The 20,490-nt window shown below is 53.0% G+C and overlaps 2 protein-coding genes across 5 annotated transcripts; both read right to left on the bottom strand.

Moving 5' to 3' along the window:
* Positions 1 to 41: 41 nt before the first annotated feature.
* GALE (UDP-galactose-4-epimerase) lies at positions 42 to 4,194 on the bottom strand. Of its 3 annotated transcripts, none has more exons than XM_059690829.1 (11): positions 4,088 to 4,194; positions 2,673 to 2,798; positions 2,424 to 2,539; positions 2,227 to 2,340; positions 1,813 to 1,989; positions 1,425 to 1,538; positions 1,265 to 1,331; positions 1,079 to 1,164; positions 894 to 971; positions 571 to 685; positions 42 to 426 (listed from the first exon to the last, which is right to left on the bottom strand). In XM_059690829.1, exons 2-11 carry the CDS (start codon positions 2,791 to 2,793, stop codon positions 368 to 370), a joined length of 1,047 nt encoding a protein of 348 aa, XP_059546812.1. In that variant the 5' UTR covers positions 2,794 to 2,798; positions 4,088 to 4,194; the 3' UTR covers positions 42 to 367. The 3 variants fall into 3 exon arrangements, with proteins under 3 accessions (XP_059546812.1, XP_059546811.1, XP_059546813.1); XM_059690828.1 differs by lacking the exon at positions 4,088 to 4,194 and adding an exon at positions 3,794 to 3,818; XM_059690830.1 differs by lacking the exon at positions 4,088 to 4,194 and adding an exon at positions 3,555 to 3,578.
* Positions 4,195 to 5,135: 941 nt separating this feature from the next.
* On the bottom strand, positions 5,136 to 18,456 carry HMGCL (3-hydroxy-3-methylglutaryl-CoA lyase). 2 transcript variants are annotated; one of them, XM_059690832.1, is made up of 9 exons: positions 18,334 to 18,456; positions 16,954 to 17,037; positions 15,230 to 15,337; positions 14,493 to 14,588; positions 12,909 to 13,057; positions 10,190 to 10,253; positions 8,406 to 8,594; positions 6,996 to 7,121; positions 5,136 to 5,773 (listed from the first exon to the last, which is right to left on the bottom strand). In XM_059690832.1, the coding sequence occupies exons 1-9, from the start codon at positions 18,391 to 18,393 to the stop codon at positions 5,672 to 5,674; spliced, it is 978 nt and encodes a 325-aa protein (XP_059546815.1). In that variant the 5' UTR covers positions 18,394 to 18,456; the 3' UTR covers positions 5,136 to 5,671. The 2 variants fall into 2 exon arrangements, with proteins under 2 accessions (XP_059546815.1, XP_059546816.1); XM_059690833.1 differs by lacking the exon at positions 18,334 to 18,456 and adding an exon at positions 17,844 to 18,289.
* Positions 18,457 to 20,490: the final 2,034 nt, after the last annotated feature.

The raw sequence follows: 20,490 nt of genomic DNA, 5'->3' as shown, positions 1-20,490 counted from the left end.
TGTATTCAAGTGGGAGGGAGAGACCATGTGTGAGAAAATGCTCCAGTATAAGAAAACCTTTTATTTTAAATACTTTGGAGAGTGCCTTCACAGCAGTATAAATTAGTGCCTGGGAGTAGGGTGCTAGGCTCAGGACCCTGCCCCCCTCCCCCCTCGCTCTTGGTGATCCTGATGGGTTCCCAGCCCCTGGGGAAGAGAAGAGTTAGAGACCACTGACTCCTCATCATCAGAGCCCTTGGCCTCATGCCCGTGGGCTGGGTTGGGCGGGCCTGGCTGGGGTCTGAGGTAGGGCAGGCTCGAGGCCCGTGTCCTGCCAGATGCTGGAGAGTAGCAGTTGTTTCTGTTTTCTCTCTGCGGTAGGAGGGTCTCAGGCCTGTGCGCCAAAGCCGGAAGGATTCTGCTTCTGCCAGCGCCATAGATCTTCACCTGTGATAGGGCGAGGTGTGTGGTCAGGGTCCACTTTGGAATGCAGGGCCCCCCCCACCTCGGGTAGCCCAGTGTAGGCACACGCAGACCCAGTCAGTCCCTCCTAGCCCCTAGCTCTCTCCCACAGGTTGGGCTAGCACTCACACATCCTGTCTAGCCCTAAGGCTGCTGTCCAGCCCAGCTCCTGGAGGGCCAGGCTTGGGTTGGCGTAACAGGCAGCCACGTCACCTTCCCGCCGTGCCACCACCTTGTACGGGATCTGCAAGAGAGGGGACAGTTGTAGCCCTGGCCTCACCCAGCCAGCTGCTGACCTCAAGAAATGGAGGTGCGGGGCTGCAGGGCAGGGTCTCTCTCGGAGGCACATAGCGCTAAAGCAGGTGAGTAGATGCAGTGTCCCTCAGGTAGGCTAGTGGGAGGGGCCAGGTCTGCTGCTGAGAGTCGGGTGGGACGGGGCAGGGTAGGTCTACCTTCCTCCCGGAGGCCTTCTCCATGGCCTGGACCATCTGTAGCACCGAGTAGCCTGTGCCCGTTCCCAGGTTGTAGATCTGCCCAGGAGAGAATAGGTATGTGGAGGGGACGGGACTACCACCGCTCCTGTCCCCATTTGCCCAGGACTCCACCTCTCCCCTCCCCGCGTCCTCTTTCTCCCTACCCGGCAGCCACACTGATCCTTCAGTTTCCTCAGGGCTGCGATGTGGCCCTTGGCCAGGTCCACTACGTGGATATAGTCCCGGACGCCTGCAGAGGAGGTGGTTGGGTGGGAGGGTTCAGTACAGTCTGTCCCACTTCAGTCTCCCTCTTGGCTCCCACTCCTGAATCCTCCTGATCCTGGGCTCACCTGTGCCATCCTCTGTGTCATAGTCGTTGCCAAAGACATTCAGTGCCTCCCGTCGCCCAATGGCCACCTGGGGTGGAGATCAGGTCAGCTCTTCCCCCAACACCAGCTGTACCCCTCACCTCTAGGGGTTGAGGAAATGCTCCCTCCCCTTCTCCCTTACCTGGGAGACATAGGGCATGAGGTTGTTGGGGATGCCCTGGGGATCTTCACCAATGCAGCCCGAGGCGTGGGCGCCTGTGGGGTTGAAATATCGCAGCAGCACTGCATTCCAGGTCTGCGGGACACAGGTCAGATGGGGGGCGGTGAGGGTACAGGCTGTGTCCCAGTTCAGTGCAGAGGCCTTTACCTCTGATGTCCCCCTGTGCCTATTCCCTGTCCCTGGCAAGGAGCAGGGGGATCAACCCTTCCCAGGTGCTGTGACCTCGCACAGTCACTGCTGCTTCCTGAGCTCTAGCATCCTCCTTGGTGGGGGTTGCTTAGAATCCCATCTGTAAGCTCACAGTAGGCTCATGGGGGCAGAGCCAGGGGGGTTCCAGGGGATCCCTCACCTTGTCTGCCTGGCACAGGTCCCGGATCATTTCCTCGATGAAGAACTTGGACTTGCCGTAGGGGTTAGTACAGCCACCGGTGGGGTGGGCCTCGTCCAGGGGCAGGTACTGGGGGTTCCCATACACGGTAGCCGAGCTGCTGAATACCAGGTTCTTCACCCCGTGCGCGCTCATAATCTGGCCGTGGGGGGCGGTATCAGTTACTCCCAGCCCCCTTACTCCTCCACAGGTGGGTGGGGCCGAGGTGTGGGCGCTCCCACGTACAGATGGGGAGACGGAGGTGGAGAGGTAAAGACATGTGTCCAAGATGGTACAGCTCTGGGCCCAGCCTGACTCTACCCCCCTTACCCACTGTTTGGCACTGCCCACCAGGCTAGGGGCCCTCCCAGTGTCGCTCCTTGCCCCACGTCTCACCTCCAAAAGTTGGATGGTTCCTGTCAAGTTAACTCTGTAATAGTCCAGAGGCTTCTGCACTGACTCGCCCACGGCCTTGAGCCCCGCAAAGTGGATGACCGCCGTAAAGCTGTGCTGCGGGGACAAGCAGGGGCAGCGCTTGCTTCAAAGGGCCCGGCCCTCGGCAGTGCCCCCTGCCTACCTTCCAAGCCCCCCACCTTCTTGAAGAGACGCTCCAGGGCCGCCTGGTCCAAGATGTCCATCTCCTCAAACTCCAAAGAGCGGCCTGTCAGCTCCTGAACCCGCCGCAGGCTCTCGGGCATGGACCCCGCTCCTGGTCGGGCACACAGAGGCCATCAAAATCAGAGATGGGGTCCTGGAGACTAGCCAGACACACACCCCTTGGAGGTGGTACCCAGGGTTCTCCTTCCGTCCCCTCCAGAAGCCCAGCCCCCCCCCACACTCACCGCGGATGGCATTATGGAAGTTGTCGATGACCACGGGTGAGTAGCCCGCCTCCAGCAGCTCCAGCACCGTGTGGCTGCCGATGTAGCCAGCCCCACCGGTCACCAGCACCTTTTCTGCCATTGCACCTGGACCAGAACACAGAGCCTCAGAGGTGGCTGAAGCTGGGCACTCAGCTCCTTCCGACTGGAGTCTGGCCTCGGAGGGGAGCGGTAGTGTGTCCTAGTTAATAGGGTGGCTCTGGAGTCAGCCCTGGTCCAAGTCTGGATACCGTCATGTTCTGGCCTTAGGCCTTGGAGATCACTTATGTGCGATCTGGCTCTGGGCCCTCGCTGTACTCAGCCCCCCTGACTTACTCCCTCAGGGGTCGGCTGGGAGGAAGCAGGAAACTACCAGGTGGTTTCAGGGTGGGGTCCTCTGCCAGGCAGGCTGAGCCCAGCTCTGGGGCTGCAGCACCGCTGTCCTGGCGGTGGCCCCGCCCCACCCCAGGCCGGCCAGATCACTCGGGTTTGGAGCTAAGGATCCCGCCCAACTGTAGTCCTCACTGAGCGGGCCGGTGAAGACGTGGCCTTGGCATCCATTCCACTGCAAGGTGTGCACCCCGCCCTGAGCAAACTCAGCGCGGGGGGGATGGAGGGAGAAGGAAGCTCCAGACACTGAGGCCTTTCATGGGGGAGGCCCGGCCCGCAGCCGCCTCCTGCCAGGCTGCCTCCAATGCCTCCTGGGCTCATCCAGCTCCAACCAACTTGGCTGAGCGGCCTCGCTGTTCCGGGCGCATTTTTTGCATTATTTTTCTGAGTTCCCCCAGCATCCTGATGAGGCAGATATTATCACTGGTGCTTCACAGACAGGGATAGTAAAGTCAGGGAGATGAAGTAATTTGCCTGCGGTCACAGCTTGTGGTAGCTGAGCGAGAATCCGGATCTCCAGGCTCTCACACCAGCCCCTCGCCCAAGCATTTAGTCTTTTACCCACTGCTTCCCGCTGGACTCTGCCCCGGATGCCGAACCTCCCCCTCCCCGCCCTCACTCCGCCGAGGTCCGCGCACTGTGCGGAGCCCCAGAAAGTGGCAGCGGAGGGTGCCCTGGGAGGCAGAAAGGTTGGTGAAGCCGTCAGCCCGTGCCGGCCGGCGGGGCGACCCAGCTCAGCTGTCTCGTCCTTGTCTCCCCAGCCCGCATCCGGGTGGGAGGGGCGCTGGGCCCCCGGCAGGAATTGGGTCCCGGGTAGGAGCTGGCCGCGCCAGGAGCCCCCAGGCTGGGAATGAATGACCCCGGGCACCCCAGCCACGGCAGCGGGAGCTGGGCGCCACGGGGGCGAGTCCTGGTGGCACAGCCCGGTCCCCGAAACTCCCCCGCTCCCCGCGGACCACCGGCCCCTCGCGAGCCCGCCCGTCCGGCCCCGCACTCCCTTCGCGAACCTGCCTAGGACCGCGCGTCTCGCGCTGCCTCCAGCGGTGCCACCTCCCACACCTCGGTCCCTTTAAGGGCCCACAGCCCACCTAGCCCCGCCTCCTCCCCGCCCTCCGCGAACGTGTCAATCGGAAAACCAAACTACGGGGCGCCGGGAGGACCAAGGAGCAGCGGTTGAAGGCGCCTGCGCGGCGCGCTCCTACGGAGGCCAGCGGTGGGCGGCGCAGCTGGTGCCGGGCGGCCGACGGAGGGGAGGTGCGATCGGACCCGGGGCCCGGGAGCCGAGCGGCGGAGGTCCGCCCCGTGGTGGGTGCTCCGGTCCCGCGCCAAGGCGCGAGCGCTCGTCCCGACCTGGGAGCAGGCGAGGGCAGCGCGCCGGGAGATGGGCTTGTCGGGGCGCCTGGCCGATGAACCGCGGCGGGAACCCGTCTCCTGGCTCCTCCGCAGGTGCTCCAGCCCTTTTGTATCTGCCCAGCCCTTTCTTCGGTTGTGTGGAGACAGCCGCTAGAACAAAGGCAAGAAGGGCGGCGCTGGTCGAAGGGAAGTCTAGTTGGAAAACCCACTAGCCTGCCTGGAGGGACCCTGAAACTGAAGGAGGGCTACGACGCGCCCACCGCGCCCCGCCTTCACACAAACTGTAGGCCCCCAGCTGCTGGGAATGGCTCGTCGGCACCTGCCTCCCAGTGCGTTAAAGAATGGTTGTTTCTGTTTAAGATAAAGGTAGGGCTAGGGATGATGTGTATAAAGGCATGGCATACTGAGTGATGAAACCCGAGCAAAGAAATAAACGCACAAGTGTTTCCCCAAACCTGGAAAGCTCTGGCCTGCCAAGGACGGCGACCGGCAGAGCCTGAGGCACAAGGAACTAAGGGACCCAGGCTTGCTCTAGCCCAGACCCAGAGGAGCGCACGGCCACTGCTGCCTGGGGGAGCTTGTGCAGCAGCCCCGGTCAGAGCCAAGGGTAAGCCCCAAGCCACCAATTCCCAGTCGCTGCTTTGGGGGCTCAAGTGGAGAAACAGAGAAAAATCCAAAGATTAGTCTGCATTTCCCCCTCAGTGCGAATAAAGATGTTTTATTCCTCTGCTCTCATATACACACATCCGCAGAGCACTGGAATGGTTCCATGTCATTAAACCTTTAATTATATAGCTGTTTTCAAAAACCATGTTCAGAGTGGAGATTTTTTCAGAGGTGCTAAGTTGGCAGGTGGCCAATGCAGAAGCTCAGCCCTCATCCCTTCAGCAAATGCCCTCTGCCAGCTCAGGGAAAACCGTCCATGCCTTTTGCCCTACAAACTCAGAGAGCAACGGCACCGAGGCCACGGCAGGGCTGCACTGTGTCGCTGTGTAGCCACCTGGCAGATGTCACCCAGAGGTAAGGCTTGGGGATCAACCCAAGCCAGGGACCTGGGTTCCCAAGTGTCCTCAACTCCTGGGTCCATGGTGAAGGGAGGCCTCTCAGTCATACTTAGGTGTCCTGGTGGTGAGGTGCCTGTTCCTGTTCCTGTCATTCCCATTTCCGTGTGTCCATCAGTGAATCATCAGACGTGCCCCTATTCCCACAGTCCCCAGAGCTTCAGGTGGGCAAGGGGCTCACAGTTTACAAGTAGCCTGAGCCACTTTGGAGCTGGTTTTTCTGTTAAGGGCTTGACAGATAAAGGTCCCAGCTTCCAGGAGCTTCTGGAAGTTCACGCCCTTTGAGAAACAAGTTGGAAGATGCAGTAAGTCATGACATGCCCTCAGTACCCAGGGAAACATCACATTGGACATACAACTGTGATACTGAAAAACTAAAGGTGGCCCTGGCGGGTGTGGCTCTGTTGGTTGGAGCATCCTTCCGTACACCAAGAGGTGGTGGGTTTCATTCCCAGTCAGGGCGCATGCCAGGGTTGCAGGTTCAATCCCCCATCGGGGCGCGTGTGGGAAGCAACCGATCAATGTTTCTCTCTCTCTCCCTCTCTCTCTTCCTCTCTAAAAAAAATTTTTTTAAATGAAACGAAAAAGTAAAGGTGAAGACAGACAGGCTCTTGTTCCCCTGATGATAGACACCAGCTAGCTGCCTGTGAGGTCATGTCCTTCTGGCATCGGCCCCCCCTCTGACTCCCCTTGTATAGGATGCCTCAATCTGTGTCATGCCACCACCAGAATAGGAATCCGTCGGTCTTGTTCAGTACTCCATGTCCAGGGCCTAGCACAGGGCCTGGCCCACAGTGGTCTAAAAGTACATATTCAAGCAATGAACTGTGAGGCAGAGAGAGTAAAAACACCTACTGAAAGGGCCACTCCAGAAAACCTGTTCATAGCAATAGCTCCTATTGACTGATGTGTACTATGTGCTCAGTTCTGGGCTAAGCATTCTCCGTTTTCTCAGTTCATCTTCATAACGGCCCTACGAGATAGGTGCTATTATTATTCCCATTTCGTAGGCCCAGAGAGGTGAAGGCATTTGTCAGGTCACACAGCTTGTGAGTGGCAGGACGAGGTTTTAAACCCAGGTCCACCTGATCCCAGAGAACAGCGGCTGTGCTTCCGGTCCACATTGGCTGCCCTTACTGACTCTGACAGAGCCCTGGGGGCTAATTCCACTGCCTCATTCTACAGAGAACAAAACAAAGGTCTAGAGACAACTGACTCATTTCAGGTCACACACCTGACCCTTTTGGGGGGCTCTTTCCTTATACCCTGGTGCCTCCTTAAACCAAACTGTCACACTCACACTGAGAGCCTGGCCTTCTCCAGGCCTGGATCACCCACACTCTGCTATCTCAAAAGTACACAATAATCCCCTGGCACCTTTCCCCTCTTAACTGCTCCTCCTTCCCTCTTCCACTGACCCCAAAAAAACTACTAACCAAGCCCATCAGCTCCTGTCCCCTGGTTAGTTCAGGGCTATGGCCACAGGGGCAGACAAGCTTACCGTGTGAATGCCCAAGCCCTCCAGCATGTAGACCAGGTCCTCGGTGGCCAAGTTTCCCGATGCCCCCTGTGCATAGGGACAGCCTCCAAGTCCTGCCACAGAAGAGTCCACGACACTCACTCCCATCTGGAGACGAAAGGATGGTGACAAGGCTGTCACGGTGGGGGCCAAAGCCGACAAAGCGGGTCCTTCTAAACCTCCCAACCGTCTGCCGCCTGGAATTCCACTGCAGGTTATGCATTCCTTTGGTTTCTGATTCTGCTAAAGTGGAAATCCCACTGAAAGAGAGGGTGTTCCTCTTTTTAGCTCCGGGCCAGTGTGAGGCTTTTTGGTGCACACTGTTTCCTCTGCCAGGAACATCCCCACTCAGTTCCTTCAATGGTTTCAAGGTTCCCTCTTACCCTTAAGGTCTCAGCCTACAAGTCACTTCCTCAGAGGGGCCCTTCCTGATCACGGACCTCAAGTCACCGCCTCCCACTGAAGGGATTCCAGATCCCTGCTGTTTACTGTGATTCATTTATGCGCCCTCCCGCACAAGGCTGCTCTCTAACCCCAGGGACCCGGCCATTTCCCCAGGTCAGTCATCTCCTACTCCCTTAGATGACTGTTCCCTTTCTCCTCCTTAAACTTCTAACAGACCTTAACAACCTTGACAACCACAACTCTGAGAAAATAGACCCAGAAAGTAATAGAATCACCTGAGACATGAGCCTCTCCTAAAGACAGCAGGGTGGAATGAGACTAATGCTCCAGCAAGGTAGCCTGTGGTCAGACACTGAGAACGTTCCTTCTAATGGGCAGCCAGGCCATGGACTCCTCATACAGGACCAGCCCACAAGAAGCCTCAAGGGAAACCCAACTTGAAGTTTCAGTCCAATCTCTGGAAAGCAGCATTAAGGCTCTCCCTCTGACCTCTGCCTACCTCCCTACTGCCTGGCTCCTCGCACACTCGAACCCGCATGTCATCCAGGACCAGGGCCCAGTAGTCCTCCCCGAACCCTCCCTCAGTCTCTCAGTGCAGTGCTGCCCAGCCACCTCTGCTCCCTGTTCAACTGCTGAACTTTGTCAGGTCCTTCAAGCCTCACTTAGGCCTCTTCTGGCAAATCCTCTCTGACCTCCCCGCTGGGGTGGGGACCTTCCTCAGCCTGTGCTTCCTTCGAGCATTTGTCATAATGCATGAGGATTATTCCCTAACTCCTGCACTGTCGCCCCTAACACACAGACATAAGAACTTTTGGGGCAGGGTCACATGTCTATGTCCATCATAGTGAGCCCAGGGCCTGTCACACAGGTACCAGCATTCAGCACAGTGAAGGCTTGCTGAAAGCACGGATGAAACACAGCTGTCCTGCCGCCACATCTTTTGGGAGAATGGACACATGCCTTTCTCCTGGGACATGCCTGTATTACCTGCAGGGCCATCAAGGTGTTGGCCAGGGCCTGGCCATAGGTGTCATGACAATGGACAGCCAGGGCAGCCACAGGCACCTCGTGCATGACAGCAGACAGCATATCCTTCATGATCCCAGGGGTGCCCACGCCGATGGTGTCCCCCAAGGAGATCTCATAGCAGCCCATGGAGTACATCTTCTTGCTGACCTGGGAAAACAAACAGGCACTTGGAGGACATCAGATTCCCCAGCCAAGGATCCAAGGCTCCGAAACAGGGGTCCTTGGCCTGTCCAGAACACCTCCGTGTCTGAGCACTAAGCCAACCGGGTCACAGGCTCCTTACAACTTTGAGCGGAGTGATATTCCTCATTCTTCTCGTCAGGACACCGGACGTCAGGAGCAGGCTCTGGGCTCCAACCCCTGTGCTTTCCTCCCACCCGGGTCTCAAACTCCAGTCCTTCCCTTCCCGCCTTCATACACTGTGGCACTCAGCCACTGGAAGCAGTAAAACGGACCCCTTTCTTGTAGTCTTATCCTTGGTGGGAAGGTCTGTGAAATCAGGCGTCAGAGGTGCCCACTTTATATTTTTAACAGAAGTACGTAACTATTTAAATGTTTAGAAGCCCGTTTACAGCCGAAACCGGTTTGGCTCAGTGGATAGAGAGTCGGCCTGCGGACTGAAAGGTCCCAGGTTCGATTCCGGTCAAGGGCATGTACCTGGGTTGCGGGTACATCCCCAATAGGAGATGTGCAGGAGGCGGCTGATCGATGTTTCTCTCTCATCGATTTTTCTAACTCTATCTCTCTCCCTTCCTCTCTGTAAAAAATCAATAAAATATTTTTAAAAAAAAAGAAAAAAAAAGAAGCCCGTTTACAAAGCCCTAAAAGCACTGCAAAACCAGAGCAGTGTAAGCCCGGCCCAAGGAGATGCTTCCCTACACGGTGCTGCTGAGAAGGTGGAGGAAGGGCGTGGCGGGGCCAACACTCAACAATGGTCTGCGGCTTAAAGGAAATGGTGAGGAGTGACAGCAGCCCGCAGCCTGCGGGGGCAGGCGGGCAGTGGAAGGAAGGAGCCGCTCTGGAGTGAGACGACGCTGGATTAAAATCGCGGCTCTGCTGCTCACTAGCTGTGGGATCCTGGCCAGGGACTCACTTTCCGGAGCTTCAATTTCTGCTTCTGAAAACAGTGGCAAGCCTCTGAAGGGCTATGGTGGCAACAGGAGGCTGAGTCGTGGAGCACAGCAGTCACTCTCAATCCCAGATGCCACACCTACCATTCCTCATTTTTGGATGCTACCTGGTTTTGGGGAAGAACAAGTGGGCTTTGGAGGTAAACGAGATGGGGGTGGAGACCCGGTGGCACCATTGGCAACCTGCATGGCAAGTTAGTTAGTCTCAACAATAATACCGAATTTGCAGGGTGGTTTTGAGGACTAAATACCATGAGCTCTTGTGTCCCTCACGCTCAAACTCAGTTTCCACACTGTGTCCTCAGGGCTGACTTGGTTGCTGCTCAGAGGATGTGAAGTGGCCGCTCTGACCAAGACAAGGCACAGCAAAAACGCTGGGGCAGGAGTTGCGGGGGGGGCGGGGGGTCCTCTCCAAAAAGGATTATCACCTCAATTATTGCCTGTCCACTATCCAGACTGGAAACTCAATTGGAGGCATTTTACTCTGCGGGGAGGGCAGGGGTGTTAAGGAATCAGTGACCCATCAGGAAAGGGTGGTGAGGGGAACCTATGCACTCAGGGGCAGGCAAGGAAGCCAACCTCACAACCCCCCACCCTGACACTCACACACACCTCAGCTACTTTGGCTGGGGAGATCTTCCCTTCATAGGGGCATCCAAGCACACAGGAGACGTATCTGTGGGAAGACAGGGGAATGGTGTCAATGCCCCTGGCTTCTTTGGTCAGCAGGGCTGAGGCAGGGGGGCTGTCTGACACACATTCCTGGTTAGTCGGAAATCAAAACCTGAACCTGGGCAGGAGGCCAAGTGCCTGGAAAGGCTAATTCAAGGATGTGGAGCCAGAATGAAGGTTGTGCCGCTTATTAGTGCCGGAGGGGGCAGTGGAGAGCCACTGCAGGGAAGGGAGGGACTAACAGGCCCGCAGTTCAGGAAGCAGGGGTGGCATAGGTTCTGGACAGGCAGCCAGAGACCAGCAGGAAGGAGGAGCTGGAGAGGGCATTATGAGCAGGCACCTGAGCCGCACAGAGGTGGGGTAAAGCAGAGCATGGGCCAGAGGAGCTGGGGCCCATACGCACTGGAGGGGACCAGGGACCCATGAAACCAAAGGCAGGGATGGAGCTGGCTGGCCTGCTCTGGTGAGCTGCCAGACAATTCATTCACTCAGTTATTCAACTGATATTTACCGAGTTGCCCACTATGGGCCAGGCGCTAGGGAAGCTCAGTGAGCAAGACTGACAGGACCCCACCCTCACAGTGCTTATTTCTAATCCGGGAGATAGCTGATTAAAGGACAATCAATGAGATAATCTCAGAAAGTGATGTGCTACGAAGGAAAGGACCGGGAATGCGCCAGGAGCAAACAGAAGAGGCCGACAGTGGCTGGGTGCCTCAGGAAGACCTCTGGGGAGACAGGACGCTGCAGCTGGGAGACAGGGACGGCCACAGGAAGAGCATTCCGGGCAGAGAGGGCCCAGTGCAGACGCCCTGAGTTGGCAGAGCAGGTGTGTTCAAGACGCCGAACAAAGGAACAGCTGAGGCACGGAGAGCAAGAGGCAGAGAAGTAGGACATGAGTTGGAGAGTTGGGCATGGGCTTCATTACAGGCTCATGTTAACTACGGTAAGAAGTTTGGGTCTTGGATGGAGGTGGCTCCTATTTCCACCCACACCATTGGGCCAGGGGCTCCACTAAAACCTTTTAGAGTCTACAAAACTATTCTGCATATTCAGAGGCATAACAAATATTTCCTGGTTAAATAACTTCAGCCTCAAAGATCTCAGTATATTTTTCTTTTCTGTTTTTTAAAATTCTCATCAGAGGATACGTTTTTTACTGATTGGGGGGGAGACAGAAGAAAACATTTATGTGACAGAGAAACATTGATCAGTTGCCTCCCCTACACACACTGATCTGGGATCGAACCCACAACCTGGGTATGTGGCCTGACCGGAAATCGAACCCACAATCTTTTGGTGTAGGGGATGACACTTCAAACAACTGGGCCACTTGGCCAGGGCTCAGTATAGTTTTCCATTTAAATTCTCCCCCTTATTTTCCAATCGTTGCTGAGCAGGGAAAAGAGAGATACTGAGAAAAGAACACAGGCTTGGGTGCAGGCAGACCTGACAAGTCCCTGCTTCCCCATCCATCCATCTGCCCATTGGTTCCTGAGCACCTACTGTGTGCTGGGAGAGGGGCACACCTGGACAGAGAGAAATGTGGGTTCAGTCTAGCGGGGTGCGAGGCAGGAGATGATTTAACAAGTAGCCAAGTGTTATGTTAGAGGATGTCTAAGGGACTATGGGAGCCCAGAGGAGGAGCACTAACTCCAGCTGAAGGGCAGAGAAAGCTTCGTGGAGAAACTGGCATCCGTGAGGGGCCCTGAAGGGTGAACAGGAGTTAGTCCTGACAATTAGGATACAGGAGGAAGAGAGTGCTGAGACTATGGGAAGTGTGTATAAAGGTCCAGAGGCAAGGAACAGGTGACAATGAAAAGACGTTTCAGTTGGGCTGGAAAGGAGCAGTGACCAAGGAGGCTGCTCGGAGAGCAGAGGCTGACTCACACAGGGTCTTGTGAGCCAAGTGGAGTTGGGAGTCACTGTAAGGTGTCTAACCAGGAAGTGATGTGGGCAGATGTGCATTTTTTTTTTTTTAAATCCAGGGTGTTTTTATTGATTTTTAGAGAGAGGGGGAAGTGGGGGAAAGAGAGATATGAGAAACACTGATCAGTTACCTCCCATATTCCCCCAACTAGCAATCGAACCCACAACCTTTATTGGCGCATGGGACAAAGCTCCAGCCAACTGAGCCACCCGACCACGGCCAGATGTGCACTTCTGAAAGCACTCTGGCTGCGATTTGGACAGCTGTGTGACCCTCCAGCAGACTCTTCGTCCTTCCTGAGCCTGTCCTGTCACCTGTAAGTGGGGCCAGTCCCCTCCTTGCTGGCCAGTTGTGAAGTTACATATGACGATTCCTGGCACTGCTGCTCTTAAAGATGTGGTCTGGAGGCTTAAGAGGCCTAGGGGATTCTTTGGGAACGTGTGAAGTGTCGGTGGTGTAGCCAAGAGTAAACTGACCTCCACAAAACGGGTCTAGTCCTGTCCTACTAGATTTCCTCTGGTGAACTGACCCAAAGACCAGGTTTGGAGAAAGCACTTGCTAGGATTTCTTCTGACCACATCTACTTGGGAAAGGATGTCATGGTGTGGAGCTTAGGCTGTCTGCCCACAGAATGAGTTGTTGTGGGGGAGGGTCACTTGGGTCAGAGTCTGGTACTGGCCAGAACGGTACTGAGGAAAAGACAGGCAGCACCGATGTGGTCTGACTCACCCCCGCACAGGGATACCGGCTGCCTGAGCTGCCTTCAAGACTTGGTCAAACCGCTGCAAACTTTCATCTATGGAGCAGTTGATGTTCTTCCTGGTGAAGAGCTCGGAGGCAGCTCCGAAGATGCTCACTTCCTTCGCTCCAGCAGCCACCTGCCAACAGCCAGGGAAATTCCTTTTAGCATTTTCCTCTTCAAGGAACCCTAGAGTGGCAAAACCCTTGTCTTAACGTGAATTTTATGATATATGAATGTTATGGATTGAATTGTGTCTCCCCAAAAAAGGTATGTTGAAGTCTTAAACCCCAGTACCTCAACATGTGTTCTTATTTGGAAACAGGGTCATTGTAGGAATAATTTATTAAGATGAGGCCATATTGATTCCTCTCTAATATGACTGGTGTCCTTATAAGACAGTGGCCATGTGAAGACAGAGAGACACGAGGGGAAGGCCAGTGAAAATGGAGGCAGAGATTGGAGCGATGCATCTACAAGGCAAGGATGTCAACGACTGCTGGCAGTCACCAGAAACTAGAAGAGAGCATGGAACAATCCCCCCCAGAGCCCTCAGAAGAAACCAACCCTGCCAACACATTGACTTCAGACTTCTAGCCTCCAGAACTGTGAGAGGATACATTTTTGTGATTTTCAGCCACCTAGTTTTTGGTATTTTGTTATGGCAAGCCAGGAGAATTAATACAGTGAATTATCCTATATAATAAAAGCCTAATATGCTAAATGTCCGGTAGTCCATTCAACCAATCAAAGCCTAATATGCTAATGATATGCTAAGGCCTCTCAACTGCTCGCTATGATGTGTACTGACCACCAAGGGGCAGACACTCCAACCGGTAGATTAGCTTGCTGCTGGGATCCGGCCCATCTGAACTCAGACAGGCCAGACTTGCCCTGGAGCCCTCCTGCAGTCCCTCCTCAGCTGGTCAGCCTCACGTGTCGCTCCCCGGCCCCGATCAGTGCACCCGATCAGTGCACCCATGGGGTCCTCTCCCCCGCCCGAGTGCATGAATTTCATGCACCGGGCCTCTAGTACCTCAATAAGAAAGAAACCTTAGCCTTCCCTCAGGGACCAACACTGCCCCTACCATGACCACTCTGGAAGTCAGTCACTCCTAAAAGAAGCTTTTGCCTCAATTTGGAATCAATATCTCAATGATGTTCTCATCTAAAGTTATAAGAAAGTTGGCAGATTCTAGCAACTACTGATGAAGCTCTATGGAGTGCTTGCTTACTTTTCTCTAAAGAGGAAATGGGTAAGAGCAACAAAACTACCATTGATTAAGCACTTATCTTCCACCAGGCTCTTGCTAGGAAATTCATGTGCATTTTATCTTCTGAAATCTTCACAATGTTACCCTATCATGAAGCCTATTTTATAGGCGGAACCTGAGGCCTGTCAAGACCACAGAACTGGGAGTGGCAAGGCCAGGGCTGCCTTGCCTGTCTGACTGTGCTCACCACCACTGGGGACAGCCCTCAGACAGATGTCCCAGGACAGGGACTGAGGCCCAGGGACAAGGCAGGGACCAGTGCCATCCATCTCACTTCAGGGGCTCCCCCAACAAGCTTACCGCTGCCTGATAGCCTTTGAAGTTTGGGGTCAGAACTGGGTAGTTGATGCCAGGAAACTTCTGGATGCCCTTCAAGACTTCGATGTGGTCAGCCATCTGGAACCAAAGGAGACATGGCAGAGTCATCACCAAGGTCAGGCCGAGAGCTCAGGTACACAAAACTGTTTATCACAAGATCTCTGTTCTCCAGGCCCTTGGAGAATGAGTCCTTCCGCAGAGCTGAGTCTCCCCAAGGCCTTGATTATCTGTGTGACGGCTGATGGGCCAGGAGGCCCCTGGGAGTGGGCAATGGCCCCGATTCCTCCATATGGCGAACACTGTCAGCTTTACAGAGCAGTGACCGCAGTAACAACACCAGCAGCCACCACTGAGAACACACTCCAAGCCAGGCCTGGGCTCAGCTCCTCTGGTTATCCCACTCAGCTGGGACAGGACCTCTCTCCCCACGACTGTCTCTGTGAAGCAGGCAGAATCCACGGCCAGGCCTAGAAATTCTAGCTTTCCAGGGCCAGAAGAGGTCACCTTCAACCTGTAGAGGGGATGGCCTTAGCAAGGTCACCAAGCAATTCGGGGGCAGAGTCCAGACTGCATCCAAGCCTCCTGACTCCCAGGTTACAGCCACTGAAAGCCAGAGACCAGGAAATCTATGTTCCTGACTTCTACTTCCTCTTCCAGGGCAACTGCAAACCTTTCCATCCCTCTCATCTGAAAATCTCTCACTGAGGGCGGGGGCTCACCTGAGGAACCCATTTGGGAGACACAAAGCTGGTGGCTTCTATAACGGGGAGTCCTGCTTCAGAAAGCATGTCTATCATCCTGATTTTCACTGAAGTAGGGACGATATTCTGTAATGGAAAGACAAACACTAGAAAAGACAGCTCAGCAAAGTTGGGAAGAAAATAGCCTCAGAAAGTAGTGCCTGTTAGTTCCAAGTTTTTGCTACAGCAAACACTTCACTATCTCAACTTTTAAACACTAATATGAATTCACATGTAATCCTCACCAATAGATAAGGTCCAAAGCGTCTTCAAATTCTACAGATAGCATTTTGCAGTGGAGGCAGCTTATCATCTGAAAGGGCGTTAATACTTACATGGAAACCATATTTTCCTGCCATAGAGGCTTTTTCTTAACTGAAAGTTTGTTAATTAGTTACCCAATCATAAACAAACTGAGAGCAAGGTACCCTGGCCTGAAAGGGCAGAGATGACTAACCTTCTGGTTCTTACGAGACGGGGCCCCCAACACATTACATGCTCCTTTTCCATCTCCCAAGTGGCACCGGATCTCATCCTCACATGGTCAGCCTACTGTTTCTCTCCCCCCGCACCATGTCTAGTTGCTAAGCAGCTTCTATAGGGTCCCTTTTTCCAAATCTAATACCATTAGTCCATCATCCCATGTATATTATGGCCTGGTCTCACTCCACCAGTTCATCCCACAGGAATCATCCTAGAACACTTTCTACTGTCTGACTCTACCGCTCAAAAGCCTTCCGTGGCTCCCTAGTGACTACAGGAGCAGGTAAAAAATCCTAAGGAGTTCAGGTCCCTCCATACCCTCCCCCACAATTTCTCTTGCACTGCTTTAATGTAATCTATTCCATAGATGATCCTGAGAGCGCTTATATTCCAGGGATTGTGCTAGGCGGTAGGCGGTACTGCAATGAGCAGACAGACATGATTCTGCCCTCATGGGACTTATAGTTTTTGTTTCTAGCATATGCTCAACATTAAAATTAATTAGGCTGGCCTACTTAAAAAAAAAAAGCTTTCTTAATGAAAAAATAGTTAATACATGATTGTTTTGAAAACACATGCCAAAAAAAGAAAAAAGAAAAAAAGAAAACCACCCTTAACACCTCCCAGATATGTAACTTTCTAGATCTGTGCAGTCCAGTATATTAGATACTAGCCATACACGGTTATATAAATTTAAGTTTAAGTGACGTGAAAATAAAAATTCATGCTAGTCACATTTCAAGTGCTCAATAGCCACATGTGTTTGTCTAGTGGCTACCACATGGGGCAGCTCAGGTCTGGAGCATTTCTATCTTAAGGGAAGTTCTACTGGACAGCACTACTCTGATTTTCTTCAGGTTGTAAGGAACATCCCCCAGGTTAAATCTTTGCATGTGGCCTTCATGACTTCCTTTGGATAAATCCTCCTACAAGGAATTGCTGGATCTAAGGCATGCCCTCACCCTCACACTACACTCCCTCAGCACACATCATCCACCCCACCCCACTGGGCCTTGAAATGGACCTGGGGCTACCACACCAGTTGCATCACCATCGTTTAGCCGTCACAGGAGCCTGTGTTCTCCCCACCAAGCCCTAGCTTGGGCAGAGTGATCGTGTCTTGCATCGATAGCTCTGTCAGTCCATCCCTGCTGCACCTACCCTACCACGCGAACTCTCAACGCTCAGAAACAGCTTCTGTGGTTGATTTCCAACTTTACCTTTTCATTTTGTAGTCCATCTCGGGGACCAACTTCCACAATTTTCACCCGCTTTGGGAACGTACTCAAAGATGAGGTGCTGGCCTTTGGTTTAAAAGAATAAACAAAAAGTAAAACAAGAACAGATTGTCACAGTTCCCCAGGGGGTGCGTGCGCGCGCGCACACACACACACACACACACACACACACATAGGAGGAAGAAGCGATGTGACCACCCCCCCAGTTGGGAAGGAATGAAAGCACTTTATGATTTTCCCATGGTGACTAACAGGGCTTGCTGTGCAATATGTTATATGTTAGAGTGGTGTTTTACCATACTTTTTTGGATAAATTTGTGGAACTCATTATTTATTTATTAAAAAAGATTTTAACTGGCTTTTAGAAAGATTTTAACAAAGACATCGACTTGTTGCTCCAACTCATTTGCGCATTGGTTGATTCCTGTACGTGCCCAGACCTGCCCAGAACCTGCAACCTTGGCTTATCGGAGGCCTCTAACCAACTGAGCCACCCCGCCAGGGCTTGGAACTCATCTACAATAATAAAAGCTTAATATGCTAATTAGACCGGACGTCCTTCCGGACGACCTTCTGGAGGAAGCTGGGGCTGCGAGGGAAGCCGTGCCCGCAGCCGGGGGAAGGGCTACTCTTGCAGGAATTTCGAGCATCGGCCTCCAGTATTGTAATACTTGAACAGATGTAAACACCTAACTTACACTCCTCTTGTTCCTGTCTGCCTGTGTGACTAACTGTGGATGTTGCATAATGAAACCAAATAAACCCATGAAGTGGGGGGAGGGCGGGGAACCCCCCCAGGGGCAAATCTGAAGGAACGGATCCATCTTCAGAATGCTGGTCCCGGAACCAGCATTTCTCGCCGTTTGACTCACCTCTGGTCTGTTCTAGAATTAAGAGCAGGACTATTTATTTCACTTAGAAGCGGGAATGACAAGAGCCAGGCTCCCCGCGCAGGCCCATCTCCAGCTTCCCGCGCCCGGGCACCCCCACCGCCCAGCAGGTGCGCAGTAGGCGAAGCCGGGGCGACCCTGCTGCTCCCTCGGAAGCGGGGCGACCGGCGACACTTCACAAGCCAGAGCTGGAGAGGCCGCGGCGCAATCAGAGGGAGGAAGGTGCCAGGGTCGCGCGAAAGCGCCTTGAGCAGGGATTTAGGGCACCGGCAGGTCGCCCCCCTCTGGGCCTCAGTTTCCCTCATGACCCTCAGGGATTTGGGGTACACAGAGGGTCTCAGACTTCAAGGTCCACCTGACTCCGGCCTGAGGAGCTCTCTGGCTTCACTTCTCAGAACAGCCGACACGAGCCACGCCCCCGACCCGAGCGTCACGGTGCAGAATGGCCGCCCGTCCCCGGCGGGGCACTTACAGCCCTGACGGACGCCAAGCCCACCAGCCTCTGCCGCAGCGACCCCCTCATTGTCGCCATCTTGGCTCAGCTGACCCGGCGGAGCCGGGGGAGGCCCACGTGACTGACACCTCCAGGTGGGCGTGGCCCCGCCTGAGGGGCGGGCCTCCGAGCGACGCGATGACGCATGACGCCCTACGCTGGCCCCGCCCCCAGCCCCTCCGCCTCGATTCCCCCTGGCCGGCTCTTCCGGACCCGTTCCCCGGTGTTTCTAAGCTCCGTGTCATTGCCCGGTGAAGTGAGACCTAGGACTGTAAAGATGAACAAAAATTAGCCAAAGCTTTTGTCTTCATAGGCTTAGAGTCTGGAAGGTGTGGGAAGACATATTAATAATGTCGACGAAAGAATGGTCAGTCTATAGAAAACTCTTAATCGTTTGAGCCAAATTTTGAGGACATGCCAGGAAGCAAAATCTCAATGGATTAAGTAAATGCTCTGAAGAATTGCGGTTTTGGAACTTCATACTTTAGAATCAAAGAAGGAGCCGTAAGGAGGGTTATATGAAATGGATTGGTGGTAGAGGAAGGCACTAGAGCCCTAGCCGGTTTCGCTCAGTGGATAGAGCGTCAGCCTGCGGATTCCGGTCAAGGGCATGTACCTGGGTTGCGGGCACATCTCCAGTAGGTGGTGTGCAGGAGGCAGCTGATTGATGTTTCTCATGTTTCTAACTCTCTATCCCTCTCCCTTCCTCTCTGTAAAAAAATCAATAGAATATATATTTTTTAAAAAGGCACAAGAAACAAAACAAAAACACTAACAAGAAGAAAGCAGAACAGTAGGAAATTTCTAGGATTGGATTAAAAACAAAACAGAAAGACACTTCCTTTACTTTGGTGGGTACAGGATAGTTAACAATTAACATGCACAGTACATAGGGGTGGTATGTGGACAGTAACAATGAGGAGCTCGCTCTGTGCTCTCCTGCTCTGTTGGTCTTGTGCTTTGGTGCCAGAAGTTATGCCTCTGACATTTCAAAGTTACGTTATACTATACACACAAAGACGATCAATATATAGGCTCAATGTACAAACTGACCTTTGTCAAGTAAGCTACAGGCCTATGCTGTGACTAACCACCATGACCCACTTTAGTTAGGAATTTTTATGTTCAGACCATCCTGTATGGTTATTTTCGGTCACCAGTTTGTAAGGCCTGCCATGCGCCTCCTCCCTCCCCGAGGTGTCAGGTTTAGTATGTGGCCCTTTTTTAAAATATATAATATTTGCATAATTACTACCTTTCACAATAAGATAAAGCATTGCTATTTGCCACACACACTGTTTGAGTTCTTTGCATGTATTAACTTATTCATTACTATCTTCAGAATTCAAATGCTGGTAGTTGACTCTAGAGAGAAGCATCCTTTGCTATCATACCTTGAAGAATAAGTTAGACATCCAGGTAAAGAGGATACAAGAAAAGCTTTCCAGACAGAGAGCATAGCATATGCAAAGACTCTGAGGCAAAGAATTCTTAGAGCAGTGTTTTTCAAAATACATGTTGTGGTCATAATATCAACGTAGTGGATACCAACTTAAAAAAAAAGTTGTGCATTGTATAAGTACTAAGTACTGCTTTGCAAAACTTTTGTTATTACATATGTCAAATAGGCTGCAATGTAAATAAATTTCTTACTGCAGACAGTAATTAGAGGTGTTTGAAAACATTGTTTTGGAAACATGAAAATAAGGCCAGAATGATTGGAGAGCAGAGAGGGAGTAGGAAGGGGACTTCCTACTAAAATGATAGGGATTAGCAGGCACCATACCATAAGGCTTTGGAGATTTATATCAATAACAGCTATCCTGCCCTCGCCAGGTGACTCCGTGGTTGGAGCATCTTCCTGTACACCAAAAGGTTGCAGGTTTGATTCCTGATCGGGGCATATGCCTAGGTTTCAGGTTCGATTCCACATATAGGAGGCAACAAGTCAATGTTTCTCTCTCAGATGGATGTTTCTCTCCCCCCCTTTCTCTCTAAAATAAATTTTTAAAAAATCCTCAGGTGAGGATTAAAATAATAATAACAGCTATCCTAATAGAGATGCATTTGAAGGGTTTTAAGCAGGAGATATAATCAAACTTGCATTTTGTAAATAGTCACTATGGCTACTGAGTG

The sequence above is a fragment of the Myotis daubentonii genome, chromosome 3 (genome assembly GCF_963259705.1).
Source record: "Myotis daubentonii chromosome 3, mMyoDau2.1, whole genome shotgun sequence".
Classification (NCBI taxonomy): Eukaryota; Metazoa; Chordata; class Mammalia; order Chiroptera; family Vespertilionidae; genus Myotis; species Myotis daubentonii.
This window is presented reverse-complemented; position numbering and strand designations above follow the sequence as displayed.

What these genes read in the sequence shown, in the direction of transcription:
- GALE (XM_059690829.1), bottom strand. Translation starts at nt 2,793, where the DNA reads ATGGCAGAAAAGGTGCTGGTGACCGGTGGGGCTGGCTACATCGGCAGC. An exon ending in TGACACAGAGGATGGCACAG is followed by an intron (nt 1,165 to 1,264) that starts GTGAGCCCAGGA and finishes CCTCCTCTGCAG; the next exon opens with GCGTCCGGGACTATATCCAC. An exon ending in AGGATCAGTGTGGCTGCCGG is followed by an intron (nt 972 to 1,078) that starts GTAGGGAGAAAG and finishes TCTCCTGGGCAG; the next exon opens with ATCTACAACCTGGGAACGGG.
- HMGCL (XM_059690832.1), bottom strand. Translation starts at nt 18,393, where the DNA reads ATGGCGACAATGAGGGGGTCGCTGCGGCAGAGGCTGGTGGGCTTGGCG. An exon ending in CTCCCAAATGGGTTCCTCAG is followed by an intron (nt 14,589 to 15,229) that starts GTGAGCCCCCGC and finishes CTTTGGTTCCAG; the next exon opens with ATGGCTGACCACATCGAAGT. An exon ending in CCCCAGCCAAAGTAGCTGAG is followed by an intron (nt 8,595 to 10,189) that starts GTGTGTGTGAGT and finishes TTGTTTTCCCAG; the next exon opens with GTCAGCAAGAAGATGTACTC.